Consider the following 18,960-nt stretch of genomic DNA (forward strand, 5'->3'; position numbering starts at 1 on the left):
TATTCTGTTAGAAGTGCATGGAAATCTGATAAACTACTCTTTTTCTAACATCATCCTTTGTCCCCCCATCGCAGCAAGGGTAACACCCCTGGGATCTCTGAGCAAATACATGGAAGCCCTCTATCCCGCCTGGCCCGGGCATGTGGTGGATCATCTCTCTGGCTGCCAACTGGAGGAATAGGTGCAAGTTCAAGCTGCCCAACTAGAAAAAGGTGCTACCCCCACCCCTGCAAACTCCCATTCACAATTACATTCTTCCTGTTGTTACATGCCCACCAGCCATTTGGACACACTCACCCCCTTTCATTCACTTCGTGGTTTTTCAAGGTTAATTCAGGGGAAAAAACAAAACCCATCTGCAAAAGAGGAGCTATTTGCAAGTCTCTGCTTATGAAGGAGCTGCTCCCCTCCGTGCTTACCCCTCTGCACTGGCCTGGGGCAACCAGGAGGAATTTGGCCTCATCTTCACCGCCCACCTTACCAGTACCTGCAAAAAATAAAGAGAGCAAGAAGGAAAGTGAAGAGAGGATGGAAATAACAAATCAAAAGTGAGGTGTCTGTGGACGCAGACGGCGGCTCTACCTCTCACCTACTGGATACCTTCTGCACTTCTCACACCTTGCTCCCGCTCCATGTCTTCTGCTTCGTTGTCTCAGCACGACATTCCTCCTTCGGGCTGCAGTCTGACAAGCAACTGCAGGCGGCTGAGCTGCTCTGGCCAGCGGGATGGGGCAGCCCGTGCCTCTCACCTTCCTTGTGCTGGCCCTGGCTGCAGGGCCTGGTCCCCTTGTTTGCACCAGCTGAGCTGATTCACCTCACTGACCATTAGGAAAGTGCCCTCTTCTTTGCCGGAGTATCTAGTTGGCTCAGGTGCTGGGAGTGACCACAGACCACCAGAGCAGTGACAAGGCAAGCTGTGTAGCTGAGCACAGTGGAGAAGAGAGGAGGAGAAGTGAGACCTCATTACTTTGGAGCGAGGAGCTGCTAAACTGGCTCTTCCTCCTTTTAAATTTCACCCTCAACATCCTCGTTGTTATCCAGAATGTAATACTCCACAAGATGGTCCATGACCTGAAGGAGCGCTCACAAGCAAGTCAAGCCAAAAGCCATCACTTATCGCACTAGTCTGTCAAAATCACCGCTGCTGAGGGAGGTATGGCAGCAATGCGTGTTCAGATAGGGTTGTGGTGATTAACATCTGTCTCCAACAGCTCCCGGCATTTTCCCTGGCAGCCGGTAACCCCATCCTGCTCCTAAGGAATGGAAAGAAGAGTCATTCACGTTTTTCCATGCTCCCTAATGTCCAAAGCTGGCTAACTGGTTTTTATGTTTGTTTGTTTGCCTAATGAAGCTAGGGCTAAATATGCAGAGTTTGTTTTCAGCAGCCAGGGTCTCTCTGGTACAGACCTGTTCATGAAAGCCTGAACGGACAAGTGTCAGGCCAGAAATCAAACAGCAGTCAAAGGCTATCATCAGAAAGAACCCAGCAGCTCACTGACACCCAGGTTATTACCAGTGATGGGCCAACACGTTTGGCTGCCATAAGGTCAGTGAAGGGCTCAGAAAAGCAGGCAGCAAGCGTCACCAAGAAATCCTGAGACTGAATCCAAAATGTTACTGATCTGTGAAGTGTTCCCCGGCTCTCCCTGGAAAAGCAAAACTTACTCTGCATCTAATTGACAAGGAAAAACTGGAAAACAAATTCTGGGATGTTGTGACGTTTGCGGAGCATACCAAGCAACCAAGACCACAGCCACTGGGGCACTGGTCTCCTTCCTGAAGCACCGACATGGTGCTTTGTATGGATTTAAAGGCAAAGCCCATCTTGGCAGTCCAAAGAGAATTGTCTGAGCTGCAGGAAAAAAATACGAGGTACAGACCAAGAGTAGCTTGGGGCAGGAACTAACATGCAGGCGTGAGTCAGGCACGTTGTAACGGGAGAGGTATCGGTGTGACAGTGGAGTAGGGTTACCTGGAAGACAAGGTGCTGATGCTAACTTGGTGCCTTCAGAGCTGCCCTTACCCCTCTGAACACATCAGCTCTGCGCCGCACCACACAGCCTGTCCCAGCCCTGCAGGCCTTGTCTGTCTGCTCTGGGGTCCTTATGTGGGGGCAGGACCAAGCGTGGGGTGAAGGCTACAAGGCTCTTCTGCTACAGCATTGTGGAAGCAGAGGCAGATCCCACCTCCTCCTCCCAGCAGCTGGGATTCCTCCTCCAGACATCACGGGAGCAGACAGGCTCTGCTGGCCCCAGGGGCTGCTGGGGTTTGGGGGAACCGAGTTTGAGCGAAGGGGCATGACATAACTCCCAGCGTTTGGGAACTGGATGATATTACGATGTTTTCCTTTTCTCCTTTCGGCATAGATATTGCAGCAGGTGACACGACGCGGCTTGTTCCCAGCTTGTACTTGCAAAGCTCTTCATCACGGTGAAGCAACATCAGATACGGAGCTTGGACCCGGATGCCGGTGGGAAAATGGGATTTCCACTGCACAACCTCCACCCGCTGCTGGAGAATTTCGGGTTTTCCCTCCCCAAGCACAACAGCGCAGCAAAGATGAGGGATGGCGGCAGCATCAGAGACCCAACACCTGGGGACCAGGGTGTGCAGGACTTTGCTCCTGCCCTGCGGCCCCGCGTTTTGGCGGTGTTGGGCGTCGGGGCCGGCCCCCTCGGGGCTCCCTCCCGGGCGAACGCCCGGGAGGGAGCCCCGAGGGGGCCGGTCCCGACGCCCAACACCGCCCGCGCTGGCTCACGGCCTCCGCTAGGGGCCAGTGGCGCAATGGATAACGCGTCTGACTACGGATCAGAAGATTGTAGGTTCGACTCCTGCCTGGCTCGCTAGTTTCACTTTTACAGGGGAAGCTTGGGGAAAAAGAAAAAAAAAATACAAAACCCCAACCGTTGGAAAGCTGGAGGTGCGGATTTCCTCATGAAAGGATCTAATTAAGCTGGTACCCGCACATCCTGCTCAGCATCCTTGGGAGTTTTCAACTGGGTCAACTCTATCTCCAAAGAGATTTATTTTTAAAAAAATCGTGCTTATTACATAGATCTTTCCCAACCACACTGGGAACCTCCAGCACCCAAGTCGATTCCCAGCATCTTTCAGTTTTCCACTGTTGTACCATGGCTGACCCCAGAGAATGCTTGCTCATCCAGCTCCTGCTGCTGAAACAAGGTAGGTTTGGCTGCTCTGGGGAACATCCTGAAGAGCTAAAAATGATGTCTAAGTGCCCAGGACATCAGTTGAGAGACCTGCTGTTAGCTTAGTGATAACTGGATAGATGTGGTGACCCTGAAATCCCACTTAACTCAAGCCAGCTGAAGAGTAGGTACAAATAGAACCATGTGTTTACGGTATTCAAAATAGATACACTGACAAGAGTACCTAAATCAAAAAATAATAAAGCTTCAGATACTAACAAAATCAGGCAAGATGCTCTCTCATTTCCAGGGGTTTCCCACCTATGTGATCAGCAGGACATCTTGTCCGTGCACATGCCACCTATCTCAAACTGCCATCATCAGCCAGCACCTCGTCATGCGGGACCATTTGCACCATCGCTCCTTTGAAATCCTCCAGGCGGGCTGAAAATTTTTATCCTCATACTCTTAACTCCCCCGAGATTTATTCTATTTCCCCTTTCTCCAGGAGAAGAGACAGCTTTTGCTTGAAATGCAAACAAACCTTTTCTTACAACGTGGGAGCTGAGAATTTCTTTTTCTTGGAGCAGGTGTCCCCTCCTGTAGCTCCTCAGGCCAGTTAACAACCTCTGATCCATCTGTTTGCCTGTCCACCTCATTCTGGTGAGCCAGTGTATCAGAGTGAAACGAATGGGGTTTTTATAATCTCCAGCATCTTTCGTTATTAAGTGACACAAATGTTTGAATAGGATACATGCACACAGCTCGTTATTGGCACTTGCTGGAGACCAGATACAGAAATAATTAAGCACTTGCAGGTAACCGGTCACCAATACTATGCTCCTAAATGAAGTATTTAGCAAGCTACGCTATCATCCAAGCACTGAATAGGCTGTTATTTACTACATTTAAATACATGAGCATGCCCTAGAAGAGTGGGAAGCTGAGCCAAGCAGTTACAGTAATGTAACAGGGCCATAGCTCAAGAGGCAGAATAGTTGTTTAGCATATAGCAAGTCCTGAGATCAGTGCCTATATTTTTCTGGGGTTTGAGTTTTGTTGGTTTTGGTTTTGTTTTTCCTGGCTTTCATTCTGTTGTATTTTTAGCTTTTTTTTCCTTTTCCTTTGCCTTCCTTTTCACTTATGGGTAATACACAGTTACACAGAAACGCATGCATGTCAATACTTTCTGGGTGGGTGGGAGAGAAAAAATGTCTTGGAGATGGAGGGGGAAAGAAGATGGTCCCTTCTCCAGAAGAAAATCTGGGTGTGCTTTTATTTTGTGAGCTATCCTTTAGGACAAGGAAAAAGGAGTGCCACTGAATGAGTGAAAAGGAGTGAAGGAGTTTGCATGAACTTCTGCAAAAAGTAGGAGCAGAGACATTGATATAGGAAGGAGTCAATCTTAACCAAGAAAAAAATCAATCTCGTAGCCCTGGACAGAGTCTGTGCCCGCACTGGGGAGTGGCAAAAGGATGCGATTTTGGACTGTGGATTCAGATTTGACTGCTAGTGTGTGCAAACCTGTAAGAGAGCAGACACCTAAGGAAATGGGATGCCTTCCCTCAATTTCTGCTCACCGGGGTGTGCCAGTTCCCTGCTGGGCAGGCTTTTCACGCCTGGATTTCACCTGAGATAGTTCTGGAGAGGGGTGCACTGCACCACGCTGGAAGGAGAAAAGGCTCTGTGTGTGTGTCCATATGCAGACACAAAAATGTACTAATTAATAGAGAGGTAGCTGGGGCCAGGGATGTAATGCATGAAGTGTGTAACTACAGAGCAGAAGCTTGCAGGTCTGACTCCTGCTGAGCTTCATAAATCTGCTTTCCTGCTGATAATCTTGCTTGTACTCTGTTCCCACAGATAGTGGGTCTTCCTTGCTCTCATATCTGAAATCTACCCCAGAAAAACACTCTCACACAGAGAAGACTCATTCTGTGTTCTTTTGAAGGAGAAAACTTCCATTCTTCCCCTGCTATGCAGACAGACTTGGCCGCCTTCAGACACGTTTACTCTCTCCAAGCCAGGAGTTGTTGCCAAGTGTGTTTTTCTGCTCACCACGTAGCACCTGTAATGAAAAAGAAGACTTGAAGGGAAAAGGAGAGGGGATGGCAATACAACAGAATAGAAAACAGGAAAAAAAAAAGCAGCAGACTATGAGTGCTGGCACTGTTATTTACAACATCATAAGCAAGCCCATGTCCGGCTGCGTTAAATGTCTTCTGTATAAAGGACTCCTATGCTCTTTCCCACTGCTCCACCTTCTCCTCCATCATCCCGTGTACCCCTTGATCCCGCGATCTCCTCGATCATCCCATGCACAACCAAAGGCATCCAAATATCATGTCCGTCATCTCAAGTCAAGAGACCATGGAGCAGTTTTATCCACTCCCATCAGCCAGGGTGCTTGAAGGCCTCACCCGTAAGGCTTATCTAGCATCACATAAAGCTAAATCAGCAAGGATTATTTGGCACCACAGAAAGCAACAGGCAAAATGAGGAGAGCCTGTCCAGAGCTGAACTGGCACCCCAAGGATCACCCTGGAAAAGAAGACCTAATAAAACTAGCCAAGATTGAGCTAAAACCACCTAATTTTTTTGGCTTCACATAGCATAATGCCAAATATATATTATCTTTATTGTAATATATTACTCTTCTTAAATAATTTATTATTGCTACTAATAATATTTTTACGGAAAACAATGAAGCACCTCCAGAAGCATCGCTGCAACATGGATTTCAATGTTTACTGCAGGGCTGTCACCTCTTTGCAGTATTTTCTTTTTTTTTTTTCCAAAAAAAAAAAAAAGGGGAGATGTGTGTTGCTTATATATTGCATGTGCTTGAAACGGCTCCAGGAGCCTCTGCGCGGCCGTCGCTCTCCGGGCAGGCCGGGAGAGAGGCGGGGGGGGAGCGACGGCCGCGTCCCCGTCCATCACCGAGGGGTTGAAAAAATCAATTTCCCCCAGGAACGGGAAAAAAAAAAATTCAACGTCTCCTTCGAGCCGGAATCGAACCAGCGACCTAAGGATTCCCGCGGGACAGCGCCTCTACAGTCCTCCGCTCTACCAGCTGAGCTATCGAAGGGACCTGCCAGTCGCCGCCCAGCGGCCGTCCAAGGTGCCGCCCCACCCCGCGCGGAGTTTTGAGCATGCGCCTTGCGAAGGCAGAGGTTCGGAGAGGTGAGTAGCGCATGCGCGCAGCGAGCCCGCCGAGGGTGAGGGGTTTGCTGAGGGGGCGGTGGCTCGGCCCCTTGCCGCGTGCGGGGCCAGTGGCGCAATGGATAACGCGTCTGACTACGGATCAGAAGATTGTAGGTTCGACTCCTGCCTGGCTCGGCTTCTTTTGGTGCCTTGGTTCGTCTCGCCACACCGTCTTTTCACTCGCCCGTACAGAGTAAAACCAAACGGGCCTGGCCTCCCTCCCTGGTGGGCATCAAAACCCCATCACACTCACATAGAAACTTGCAGAGCACAGCGCCCTTAGATGTCCCCCTGTTTTCCTTTTGAATAGACATTTCCCAAGTTATAATACTCTCCAGAAAGTGTTCCAGATGTGACTCCCCATGACTGTTACGTGAGTGCAAGCAACAAGCGGAAAAATGAGGGTCCCAAGGGCTTTGCGTGACATGGTGTCCTTTCCTTGTGCCGCCTCCCGCCTGTCTGCACATCCTTGTGTCGTGACCGTCACCAGCCCCGTTCACAGACATCGCAAAATAAAGGATGGCGATGCCAAACGTTAGCAGCCCTAATGAGCTACCTCGGTTATTTATTCATAACAACACGAACCACTTTTTATAGTCAGCTTGCACTGAATCTGCGGATTGCAGCTACTCCGAAGCTGTGGAGTATTCCCAGATCTGATCATGGGGGACGCCTTCCTCGCCTCTCCTGGGTGCAAGCCGCTCTTCACATGCCGCATAGCCTTCGTATATGTCAGAAACGGGTTTCTGCAAAACCACACACTTTTCATTCAACTGCACGACAAGGATGCTCTCGCTCTTCTCAAGGCTGATGGACAGTCACTATGAAAATAAGAGTCTTCATCACAGCAGTGTTGCTTGCTGCCTTCAGAGACCTCGTGGTTATTTTCCGTGATGTCATTCCTAAGACTAACTGTACTGTGTCAGGCCAGTGATGAGCACACTGCGGCTCTCCTAGGGCCTAAAGGATTTTTCCCCATGTAATTTACCGGTGCATTAATTTGGTTAATTTGTGGGCACAGTTAAGGCACTTGACGAGACACGTACTTAAGATTGTTGGAAAAGTTTCAGCCTAGATGGTGTTTTACGGTTTCTGACGTTGTCATTTTTGCTTTGGGAGACAAAATAATCCAACGATGTGCCGGGCGTGTAAACGGTGTCACACGCTGAGCTCAGATGAAAAACAGTCCCCCCCGCCTGCGTGGAACGGCGACGGTAACAGGAGAGGAAGGAAAAACAAATGCGAGCCAGGCAGGAGTCGAACCTACAATCTTCTGATCCGTAGTCAGACGCGTTATCCATTGCGCCACTGGCCCTGCACAACACTAAAACTTCCTCGCTCTCCTGTGTACCCCAACAGCCGAACGCCCCGCCCCGCGCCGCCGGGCCCCCCCGGCTGCCCTCCCGCCCGCCGCGCCAGGCCCGGCCCCAGGGCCCCGGACGGGGGCACAGCACGGCACGGCACGGCGCGGCACAGCGCGGCCCAGCCCGCCCCGCCGGCAGGAGGCGCTCCCGGCAGACCCTGCCCCGCCGCGCAGCGGGCCCCGGCCGGGGCTGACGCCCGCCCTAGCGCGGTGTGCCTTGCGCATGCGCCGCGCAGCGCCTACGCGAGCCGTGCTGCGTTCTTGTGGCGTGGCGGAGGGCGGGCGGCCAGGTCCCTTCGATAGCTCAGCTGGTAGAGCGGAGGACTGTAGAGGCATTGCCCCGCGGGAATCCTTAGGTCGCTGGTTCGATTCCGGCTCGAAGGAGACGCCAAAATTTTTTTCTCCCCCCCCCCCCTCCCCGCAAAGTGCTTTTAAACAGCTTTTCTGCAAACAGTTGCAGATACGGTTGTTTTTCTCGACGAGATCCAGCTGCATTGCAAACCGAGCCTCTTCTGCTGTGACTCGCTGACTTGCAGCAGGAGCTGTTGCTGCGGGAGCAGAGGACGCTTGCTGCCTGACTGCCAACACCTTGTTAATTTTTAAAGGAAAACAAGATGTATGTTGCTCTTACTCCAACTTACCACAAACCCTCACAAAGCAAGTTAGCGCAGGAGGATACCTGTTGAGATCCCTTCATCTCGTCGCAGGTAATTAGGATGTTGAAATTCTGAGGGGGTTTTTTCTGAACCTCCTTTCCCCGACATGTCTACACACTATTTTCCCAGAATAAGGAAGTATCTATACATTTACATACTGCCACAATAGGAATACATTTTCACATCCAGCCAGGTGATACTTAGCACGTGTTATCTCTCCCCGCTAGTGGGAAATTGTGTGTCTTTACCAGCGTCTTTCTGAGATTATCTTGCAGGTGTTGGCTACCATGCAGTTGTCCCATGCTATTGCCTTCCCAACCCTGGGACGGGTGATGCTGGCACAAAGGACTGAGTCCTCTTGTAGGGAAGCTCCTGTACCTGTTCATCCCTCTCAAAGTGAAAGGAGATGCTGGATGTGATGATTTTGCTGACTTTAGTTCAGGGAGAGAAGGAAGGGGATTACTCTCATCTGCGGTCTTTCTCCCTGCTTTGTAACAGGACAACGAACATTTTCTTTTCTATAGAAAATGATAACATAGAAAAAGAAATCAGTAATTTTGACTGTGCTCAGTTCTGCATGCTTCATCATTTTTCTTTAATGATTTTATTCTAAAAAGAGGCAAAAATGTAATTCATTTTGACTGAAATCATATCCATACTTTGGGTACTAATTCTTAGGGAAGGTATGAGTACATCCAGCCAGAACAGTTGCCCCTTGTCCATTTTTCAAACACTTGGGCTTCTGTGGTCACAGAGACTGGATACCATCCTAGTGAGAAATATTCCTGTCCCGTAGCAGGCCCAGGCTCTCTGGCACTCTGCGCTGGCTCTTGGACAGCTGCAAAACCCCTGAGTGAGATGCCGGCCCCAGGGGAGGTGACCGGACATCTGCCATTGTCCTCAGCAGCATCACGGTTTCACTCTCTGCACGCACCCCTTCCTGGGGGAAATCGTTCCATATAGGAACTGATGCCAGTAAAACCACTGTGTTATATCACTTCATCGCACTGCTGAATTTTTTTATGTAGGCAAGCATTCTGCATTATATAAAGGGTTTGCAATGTGTGGCTATAGGTCTGGCTGCTTTGCATAGGTAGGTGCATCTGCTGCAATCCAAGACCAAGTTCCTCTTTGGGGAAACCCTGAGTTGCCACTTGCCACTTCTCGGGGTGTAAAGCCGTAATTTTGGACAGCTGTCTCAACAGCTTTTCTAGCTGTTACTGGAATGAAGTTGTTGACAGTGTGGAAAAGTAAAGGGAGTGCTACAATTCACACATACAACCTTTATTAGTCAGAGCGGTTGACAGCAAAGGTAGATTTGAATATATAGTAATTTACATATAAACAAATGCAGCAAAACAGAACAAAATTTTGAGGATCCGTACATTTTGAGGAGATTAATGGGTGTGCAACTGAACTTTACACAGAAACAGACCATGTAAGCATAGCTATATTCACATTAGGAACTTTTCTGTAAAGCAAACAAATGAGTAAAATCACATTGAAGAGCTAAGACCTGAAATCCGTATTCATCCTTTCTCCATGTGTCCCCAGAATAGCTAGTCCTGACAGCAGTGAGAGAGGCAAATGCTCTGGTACTCTGAAAACTAAGTTTCCTCTTTAGAATTAAACCGTGGGTTCAGACACTCAGATTTTTTAGCTGCAAGTCCCGGAGGACCCACTCAGAGCCTTGGTCATTGGTTTGTTCTGAGGTTTTTGGCTAACTGAGATAATATGTTGTGGCTCTTCTGTACAGATCCCCATGTCAGGAAAAGGGCTTTGCAAACATGCAGCAGCTTGTCCATCTTTGCATCACACTGTGAGATCGAGCCATAAATCTGTCCCAAGAAAACTCTCTCATCTAGAAAGAGTGAATAAGAACCACATGACATACGGTACATCTCGAGCCCATGCAGATAATTTCCTTGATTTTGGTAAACTTTGGCTCTGGTGAAAAAATTCCCCAATTGCTTTTGCTAATCTGGGATTTACCTTTCCCTCCCTGGCTTTAGGCCTGATCTGTAGCTGTTGTTGAAATCAAGGGTGCAATTCTCAGTGACTTCCATGAGAGCAGGAGGAGGGATTTCACACGGGAAAGGATTCCAGGTATAACGTGTAGCTTTACACTAGACTTCTCCCTGAATGCCTTTTCCATCTCTGCTGGAAATAGTCACTACGTAGCATGTGCATACTTTCACAGTGAATGTCTCTACCAGACAGTAAAACTTCAGAAATCACTTAGCCTGCATATGTGTCACGTACTATGGCTCTCCCTACTCCTTCGTTGGGTGATAACATCTTACACCAGAGTAAACATCGTGCAAAAGGGAATACCGAGGAAAGCCAAAAGATGTGTGTGTGTGCACATGCATGCACTGGGGCGAGTGGGTGCTGGTGCCCCCCGGCACGTACCCAGTGGGCTGCGCCCTGCCTGTCTCGCAGCACTAGCACACCAACGCACACACCGTCTGATCCGACCGCCCAGTGGGAAGATTTGCGGCACTCGGCTGCCTCTGGGAACGTGCCTTCTGGGGTCACGTCTCCACAGCAGCAGGATGGCGTCACCAGCTCCCCTTCTCTGGGACCACTGGGATGGATGGGCACATCCCCCCGGCACCGCTGGGCAGGCAGGACGGCAGTCTGGATTTACGTACGTATGAGTGGCCTCCAAAATTATTTGCAAGACACAACTGAGGACAAAGAGGAGTCCATGGGTAGGAGGGGAGCGAGTGCCTGTCCACAGCCCCAGCCGTGCCAGGACTTCCCCTCTTCTCTGAAGCAGAAAAATAGGCTATTTCTGAGGGCAATGTGAGCATTAGCTGGCCCCAGTGCCTGCACCTGGAGAACAGATATATAACCTGAACTGGAATTAATGGCTTTTAAAATGTCCATGTGTTATGGGAACTTTAAAGAAATGTTAAAAGTACTATTTCTTGTCTTTGGAGTTACAGCTAGTGTGATGAAACACACTCTTTTCCCATATATTTAGCTGCCACTGAATGACATTTGATGTGAAAGGTGAGAATAGAAGGAAGACAATAATGTTTCACAACCACAGAATCCAATTTTAAGGAAGGGAATAACAGTTTTGACTAGCTATATATTCACTGGTCTATATAATTTAGTGGTACATTATGTCCCCCTTTGGACCGCAGCACTGTGATTAGAGGAGCAAAAATAGCAAATGCACAGAACTGACAATGATTGATGTAATGTGATCAATAAAGAGAAATTCATCTCTCTAAGGCTTAAACTACTATGTCAAACCAGTGAAGTGCTAAGTTTAAGATTTCAGAGGTATTTCTTCAGCTCTTAAAAATTAGAGGCCTAATTTCTTCACGCTTGCTTTAGCCACACCACACGTATCTCCACTGATTTGTGCAGTGGTACACCTGAACGTACATCTCATCCCTACCTCTTTATTTAAAATCACGCCATGTGCTCTTAAAGCCCCTGTGCCTGGGGCAGAGGGGAGTACCCAGGCTCACCCCGATGAGCCGGGCTGCAAGGAGGACGGTCGCTCCTCTGCTGCTTGCCTGCCCTGCCAAGACCTTGCTGCTCCCGCAGCGCCGCTGCCAGTGCTGGCGCGATGGCTCCCGGCCCAGTGCCAGCGGGGCAGCGGGGCTGGCAGCCAGGGGCACGGTGGAATAAGCAAGCTGGCAGAAAGCTGTTGGCTGGGGACCAACTTCCAGCACATTGCAGCTGCAGCTGGAGAAGCTGGGGCTGCCCGGCATGGGTGGCAGGCCCGTCCAGGCTGGAACAGGGGAGCTTTGCCATGGGGCTGTCACCGGCTACGGAGAGAAGAGAATGGCTCTGGGGCAGCCCAGGGCCAGCCTCCCCCTCCATAGGGTGTTTGCCCACCATCTCCCGGGTTTGCAACTTGTGCAGGGGAGGACACAGAGCCTATGTATGCTTTTGGTGCTGGATGAGGCTCCTGGATTTGGAGTGACCTGCATTGTAATCACCAGCAGAATGATCCTCGAGCACTTTGTCCTGGCTCAGGTTTAAAATTGCCAGGGCTGGGCCCCAGCAAGCCTCTAGCTGCTTTGCAAAGAGCATTTCCTCTCTGGGAAGGACAGTCCCATCTGCCTTGCATTTCCTGGGAGGTGAAACCTCAGCTGAGGGTGGGGAGGAAAGCAATCATACCAAAGGGAGTATTATTAGAGGGAAAGACCATGCTGAGCCTGGCAGTTTGAAGCCATGAGAGACCAGCATGCTGGTCTGTAGAGCTCTATACTGGCCATAGGCATCTCCTTGCAGAGTGTAGATATCAATCTACTTGAAGTGGCCTGCCTAGAGGCAGATTCCGCCTTGATAGGAAATTACTCTCAGGTTACTCTTGATTAGCTTAAAGACAACTACAAATACAGGCTGCACAGCTTATCACGTGTTTTTTCTCACTGTGATACTCAGTGGGAAGCATCAACAGGTCATGTTTGCCCACTCTAGGAGTCTGTGTGATAGCTCTGATGGCTGTCCCCTATTAGCTGTGTCTTCTCAGTTGCGTTAGTTGGCTGAAGCATGATAGGAGTTTCTCCATCTAAATTGGGGAGGAAGACAAAAAATACTTTAAGAATCCTTTTCTTGCTAGCAAAGTCAGATTTCTTGTTAGCACCACAACATTTCATCTTAACAACATTTAATCTTGGCTTCACAGACAGCTGGGTGCGTACTGAAGAGGCAGCAATGCCCACACTGAGTCTACAAATGCTCTTACTCCTTGTCCACGAGTAATGGCAGATTTCTGGGTGACTATTGCTGTTGTTATTAAACTGGACATTAGCTGTACCTGGTGCTTTGCAGAGATGGCAAGATAAGGGTCCTTGCCTGTTCCAATTGGAAGTGCTTGTTCCTGCAAATGTCTGAATATAATGAGCGCCGTTGTGAGTCAGCAAGCACTAACCTTGACAGTGTTTGTGAGAATGGGCCAGAAATGAATCTTGAAGAAGGCAAAGTTAACAGTAAAGAAAGAAGAGAGTTAAAAGGAAAAAAATGCGTGAGCAGTAATTTACTTGAGAGGGAAGAAATCATATATATCCTGAAAGCCAGCTAGTTAAATAAAAATGTTAAATTGCATTTTGAGGTCTTATGTAATATATATACAATAGGATTTTGAGAATTACTGTTTTAATGAGTTTGGAACTGCCAAAACCTCATATTATCACTGTATAAATCCTTACTGCTTTGTACTTTCTCATTCCATGCAGTTATGTGTTTGGTTTCCCAATATATCTGTAAAAAATGCATTTGTTGTAGAGTGGAGGAAAGTGAAGTCCTTACAGAGTTCTCTGACGGCTGTTGTGTTCCCTCTGATAATGAACAAGGTTTGGCTGCCCTTCTCCTGGGACTCTTTCCAACCGACCATTTGGGGGGGGAGGAAGGGACTCAAGACTCAGAGACTGACTTTTAAAGGTTCAGCCACCTCAGTGAAGTGTTTTCATATGAAAAATTTTGGACTATCTATATCTTGATACTAGCACAGCCTTCACAGTAACTGAATACAAATGATGACTTTTTTGGCCAAATGACCGAATATTCAGAAAAAAACTCATCTGACATTTCCTCCTGTTTACATGACAGTTGATGGGATGAATCATAGGCAAAAGATGTAAGGTACAGGAGTAACGTAACCCAGAGCAGGAATCTAATTGCATGCCATACGGCTTCCCCTCAGTGGGAGAAGAACAACTTTGACTCTGTCAAGGTGAAAGGCAAGAATGATTAAATGCCAAACAGCTTCTCTGTATGGGCAATTCCGTATTTAGACACAAGGTCAAAGACAGACATGTTTCGTAACTTCTGAAAATATGTGAGTAATTAATGCTTAGAGCTCAGCTCGGGCTCAGATTAGTTTGGCAGTTCCAATCCATTTTTAAGTTGCGATGTATTTTCTAGATTTCTGAGCAGCACTCCCTCCCACCCTCTGCTGCCTCCAAGTTGTTCATTTTAAGGAAGATCGCTGATGGAGGCCAGAGGCTAGCAGTTCATTTTGCTGTGATTGCCAGATGTGCACCAAGAGAATAGGACCCACAGCAAACCTGTCGCATCACTTCCAGCTGATCTGCAGACAGCTCTGAGCTGACACCTTCCCCAGGTATTTTGTTGCCCACACCCTTCTAAGATTTATGATGGTTTTTATCAGAACAGGAACCCATGGTATAATAAACTGTACAAATATAGCCTGCTAATGGAGAGCTGCAGAATGGAGGTGCAGCAGAATTCACAGTTTAAACTGCTTTCTATAGATAGCTCTTGCTCACTGTTCGCCTACATTAGTATCATATGGAGTGCGGAGGAGACAATGAAGTGCTAAAAACTTACTGCTTCTGAGTTGGGAAAGTATTTTGTTATTCAGGTTCTTTTTTTCTTTTTCTTTTTTTTTTTTCTCTCCCAGATTTCATTTTCTGTAAAATGAAAGTTGGTCTAGAAATGCCTTGCTTTGTTCTTACAATGATAACCAAACAGGAGAGGAGAACAAACCTGCCAAACTGCTTGAGTGCATCATTACGGCCTGAAGTAGCAAGGCAATCCAAATTCCAACAGCACCTCCTCTGGGACCACAAAAGTCAACAAAAGGTTTGCCATCAACTTCAGTGGAAGCAAAATCTGGCAACCTGCCCCGTGTGTGTGAGTGAAAGTGATGAACTGTTGCAGGCTTCCGTGCTGCAGATGAGCGAGTGATACTTCCCTCTGTCAGTGTATTTTTGCAGGTCACCCGTAACATCATAGCACGATGCCACAGATTACCCTACTTTACACTTTTTTAATGTCTTGTTTGATCTGAAACCCTAAAAAATGTCATGTTTAAAACATAATAATCCAAATGTAAGACTTATTTTGGAAAGCAATCGTCCATTGTATGTTAGGCCACAGTCCTCTGTGGTATAAATCAATAGTCATGAGAAGAAATCACTGTAACCTAAGCACAGGCCAGGGCTTGCAAATCCCAAAGTTCCTTTAGTTCTGATGGTTGTGCTACCCATGGAAGTACATGCTGTAAAACAAATCTCTCACGGGAGATATTCAACTAACTAAGCACTAGAACTAGTCAAATATATTTGAATAAAACCTTCTTCTAGCGGAATATGCCATTTTATGAGAACTGAAGCCTTTGACAGGATTGTGTTGATTTCAGTGACAACTCACTTTGCTTTTACATTTTAGGAATGAATCACTGAATTTTTGGCCTCACATCTCTTTTTTTTCACTAATAATTATGTTTTATAGTATGTTAATTTGAGGAATGAAATCAACTGTGTAACACCTTAATTTTGTTAAGGAGAAATATGAGGGACTCTGAAAATTATTACTGTTGTGCCAGCTCAAAAGATGAAGTCTAAATCTCTGCTCCCACAACGTGCATATTGCCTCTTCTGTGCAGTACGGCCAGCTCCAAGCAGCTCCCACTGAGCGCAGCAACAACTGGTGGAGACTCGCTCTCAGAGTTTTTTAGCATCAGGAATGCTGATGTTTTATCGATGTTGCATTCCTCAGAAAAGCAATGACTGACTACAAAATATTTGGATAAATTAAAGTATGGCCTTAGCTTGAGAATCTACATTTTGACCTTAGCAAAAAAGTTCTGGCTAGCAATAATATAGATACTGCGGACAGCAGGAAGCAAAGAAATTAATTACCAGGTAGAATGCTCAGTCTGTGGGCAGAGGGCATGTGAAGAATTTGGATCCTAATAGGATTTCCTCTTCCAAAATGAAATCTGCTGCAGGAATTATTACAGTTTGTTTCTGAGTTACCTACAGGAGCGTTTCTATTATTTACATAAAGGAAGCCGTGAGTACTCATTTATATGGCCCAACATTTGAAAATGTCTGGTGGAGAAGCCCAGTCTTTGCCATTCTAATTCAGCTGCATCTTTTTGGCCAGCATCCCTAAAATCGGGGAGGGGGAGGGAGGGAGGAAGTGGAGTTTGAGCTGGTTATCATTCATTTTTCTAAATGCAGTGTCTGTTTTCCTTTCAGCTGCAGAAAAGATGCTCACATTACCCTCTGTCATGAAGTTTTTAGTTTTATTCCTGACATGTTGCTCTCTTTTCATCTAATTTTAAAATATAGAGAATTCTACTTGACTGGGGCAAGCTGGTTTTGATTGGTAGGAAAATGTAGAAAGACTGAAGAGATCAGTAGGAAAGACAGAAATATCTAGTTTTCTCCAGGCTCTATCTATACACTTAATATTGTCTTCAAAATACTTAAAACACATAATTCCACATGCTGTTAATTTTTCAGACTGGTGCTTTGCTAAACATTTTAAATTATTTTTAAAAATTGATATCTCAGTGAGACTTGGTGGGAGTAAAGGGATGGGAAGGTGGCCTAAAATTACTGAATACCAATAAATACCACCTGTGCCAGAAGGAGGGAGAAATTTTTTTTCTGCCACTGGGGAATTTTGTGCTGGATTTTGAGAGAGAGCAAAATACCTGCCAAATTATAAAAAAGGCAGAAGGATAAAAAATTCTTATCCTTCAAAGTTCCATCTTCATATTTCAAACTTGGCTTTGGTGTCATAGACCCATAAATATCAAGACCCATTTTAGATTTGCACTTTTCAGGTGCCTAATGTTGTAGAGTATATTACATTTTTTTCAAATAATGCATTGTGGTTATAAGGCTTTCACTAATAGTTTTTGTTGCCTTTGCAGAGACTGATCAAGTATGATCAATTCTTAAGCTGACTGTATTTACCTTGATACGCCTCTAGGCAAAACCAATTTAAAAACACCACCACACGTTGGCATATCAGTTATATAAATAGTATTTGTTTCAGCTACTACAAGTGTTTTGTTACATATTTAAGGAAGGGTAAATTTGTGTGAAAAGTTGGGGGGGGGGAAATTCTTCCTGCTAAGGGAACATGACATTTGCAATCTGGCAGTGCTAATTTAAGCATAATAAACGTAAGAATATAACAGCGTAAGACCTTCCATAACAATGGAAGAGAAAAAGAGTGAGCTGACTGCTTAGGTCCTTCCTCATAAAAAAGCGTAATCCTAATCATAGTTTATATAAATTTGCAACTGAAAAGTCGCCTAGGTCTTCCCGATACCTTGGCCTCTTATTGCTGGAGCAAGGATCATTGCCTCTCTCAGCCTGTCCTGCAAGTGTCCAGATCTAACCAGTTTGAGATGTTTCTGCTTCCCCTGAAGATGAAGGCAAAACTCTGCCCCACTTTAGCAGATTAGCACAGGGCTCTTTGTTCAAAATATGTAACCCACACTAGTGCCAAATTAGGAAATCACCACCAGCATCCTTTGGTATAGCCAAAACCTGAATTTGCAGCTGGGGGATGCAGCAAAGCCGAGAACAGAGGGTGACCTGCTGCCATGGGGGTCCTGCTGCCCCCAGCCCATGTTCCTGGCCGGGCGCTCTTGCTCCCTTCTTTGAGCCAGCATTAGCACTTGGCCTGCCCCACCGTGAAGCATGGCAGGGAGTTAAACGGGCAGGGAACTACACACATTTTTGAGAGGATTAGTTTTCACCTGGATTGTATCCAAGATCTGGCTCCTGGTAAGGCAGTACAATTGCTACTGCCAGTGCAGAAGAGAGGGAGCAGCTTGGGGGCTGGATGGGAGAAGGGCAGGACCGTGGCAGCTCCCATGCAAACTCTCTTAGGTTACTGCACAACCTTACTGTTGGAAACTTTGCATCTTTTCTTGAAGCCTTTTCTTGAAAGGGTACAGTTGGCCCATCACAGCCAGTGATAAATTTTACATGAACAAAAACCAAATGACAGCTTATTCAGGCAGATCAGAGGTGGCAAGCAGCAGTCCAGGCAGAGCCTAATCTGTAAGTACAGGGTCTAGGATATGAAGCAATGTGGGCATGGGGGCTAGAGGGTGAACATCGTCTCATAAGATGAGCCCTAAGACTTCTAATGTTTAAGTGTCTCATAAGAGATACGGGAGGTATTTAATTGTTAGTGCCATAAGTTTAGTTTTTCATTAACACACAACTTGGGAAGTTCATCAGGTCATGGTGTTAGCTGGAGTGAATTGGCATGTCTCCACTGATGTCTGGAAGCAGCCCCAGCATCGTGAGCAGAACATCTGGCCTACAGGCTTTAAAGATTGTTTTGAACAGCTTTGCCACACAGTAAGCCCCTATAATACACACCTCTTTCCATGTCGTTCTTAATTTGCTCTTCCAAATCTTCTGGAGACACACAAAACTCCTGCTCTTCCCCTTCGGGTGCTTTGGGTTTACACTTTCCACAGCAGCAGTTGAAGCAGCAGCAGAGGCAGCAGCAGAGGTAGCAGCCCGTCAGCAGGCCACAGACTGCAAACAGGCCCTGGGTTAAACATAGCAGGAGGAAAACCCCGTGAGCAATGACCTTCCTGAAACTCGTGGCAGCGTCTTACAGCTGAAAGCAGATTGTCGAAGAAACTCAGGTTCCCAAGTGCTTAGCACTAAGAGGAGTCTAGCCGCTGGCCAAGTACCTAAACAAGGGCCAGATTTTCTAGAGTCCTCCTCATCCACCAGCTCCTACTTGCCACTCAGGACCATGTCCACAGAGAAGACACCAACCAACAGGCCCCCACACACTCAACTTTTGAAAGTCTGTCTTCAGC

At 47.1% G+C, this 18,960-nt stretch overlaps 1 protein-coding gene and 5 non-coding genes across 6 annotated transcripts in view; 3 read left to right on the forward strand and 3 right to left on the reverse strand.

Annotated features, from left to right (window-relative positions):
- The first annotated feature begins 2,770 nt into the window (after nt 1-2,770).
- On the forward strand, nt 2,771-2,843 carry TRNAR-ACG (transfer RNA arginine (anticodon ACG)). The gene has a single exon. It is a non-coding gene; the product is annotated as a tRNA-Arg (tRNA).
- Nucleotides 2,844-6,146: 3,303 nt separating this feature from the next.
- On the reverse strand, nt 6,147-6,237 carry TRNAY-GUA (transfer RNA tyrosine (anticodon GUA)). The gene is given in 2 exon segments: nt 6,147-6,182; nt 6,201-6,237. It is a non-coding gene; the product is annotated as a tRNA-Tyr (tRNA).
- A 178-nt stretch (nt 6,238-6,415) lies between these two features.
- On the forward strand, nt 6,416-6,488 carry TRNAR-ACG (transfer RNA arginine (anticodon ACG)). The gene has a single exon. It is a non-coding gene; the product is annotated as a tRNA-Arg (tRNA).
- Nucleotides 6,489-7,595: 1,107 nt separating this feature from the next.
- On the reverse strand, nt 7,596-7,668 carry TRNAR-ACG (transfer RNA arginine (anticodon ACG)). The gene has a single exon. It is a non-coding gene; the product is annotated as a tRNA-Arg (tRNA).
- Nucleotides 7,669-8,009: 341 nt separating this feature from the next.
- On the forward strand, nt 8,010-8,100 carry TRNAY-GUA (transfer RNA tyrosine (anticodon GUA)). The gene is given in 2 exon segments: nt 8,010-8,046; nt 8,065-8,100. It is a non-coding gene; the product is annotated as a tRNA-Tyr (tRNA).
- Nucleotides 8,101-12,817: 4,717 nt separating this feature from the next.
- Nucleotides 12,818-18,960, reverse strand: part of DNAJC5B (DnaJ heat shock protein family (Hsp40) member C5 beta) — a 69,843-nt gene continuing 63,700 nt past the window's right edge. Inside the window, exons 4-5 of the mRNA XM_072851252.1 lie at nt 18,506-18,680; nt 12,818-12,912 (exon numbers count right to left, since the gene is read on the reverse strand). Of these exons, the coding sequence (XP_072707353.1) occupies nt 12,818-12,912; nt 18,506-18,680 (270 nt within the window). The remainder of the gene's footprint in view (nt 12,913-18,505; nt 18,681-18,960) is intronic.

The sequence above is a fragment of the Ciconia boyciana genome, chromosome 2 (genome assembly GCF_034638445.1).
Source record: "Ciconia boyciana chromosome 2, ASM3463844v1, whole genome shotgun sequence".
Lineage (NCBI taxonomy): Eukaryota > Metazoa > Chordata > Aves > Ciconiiformes > Ciconiidae > Ciconia > Ciconia boyciana.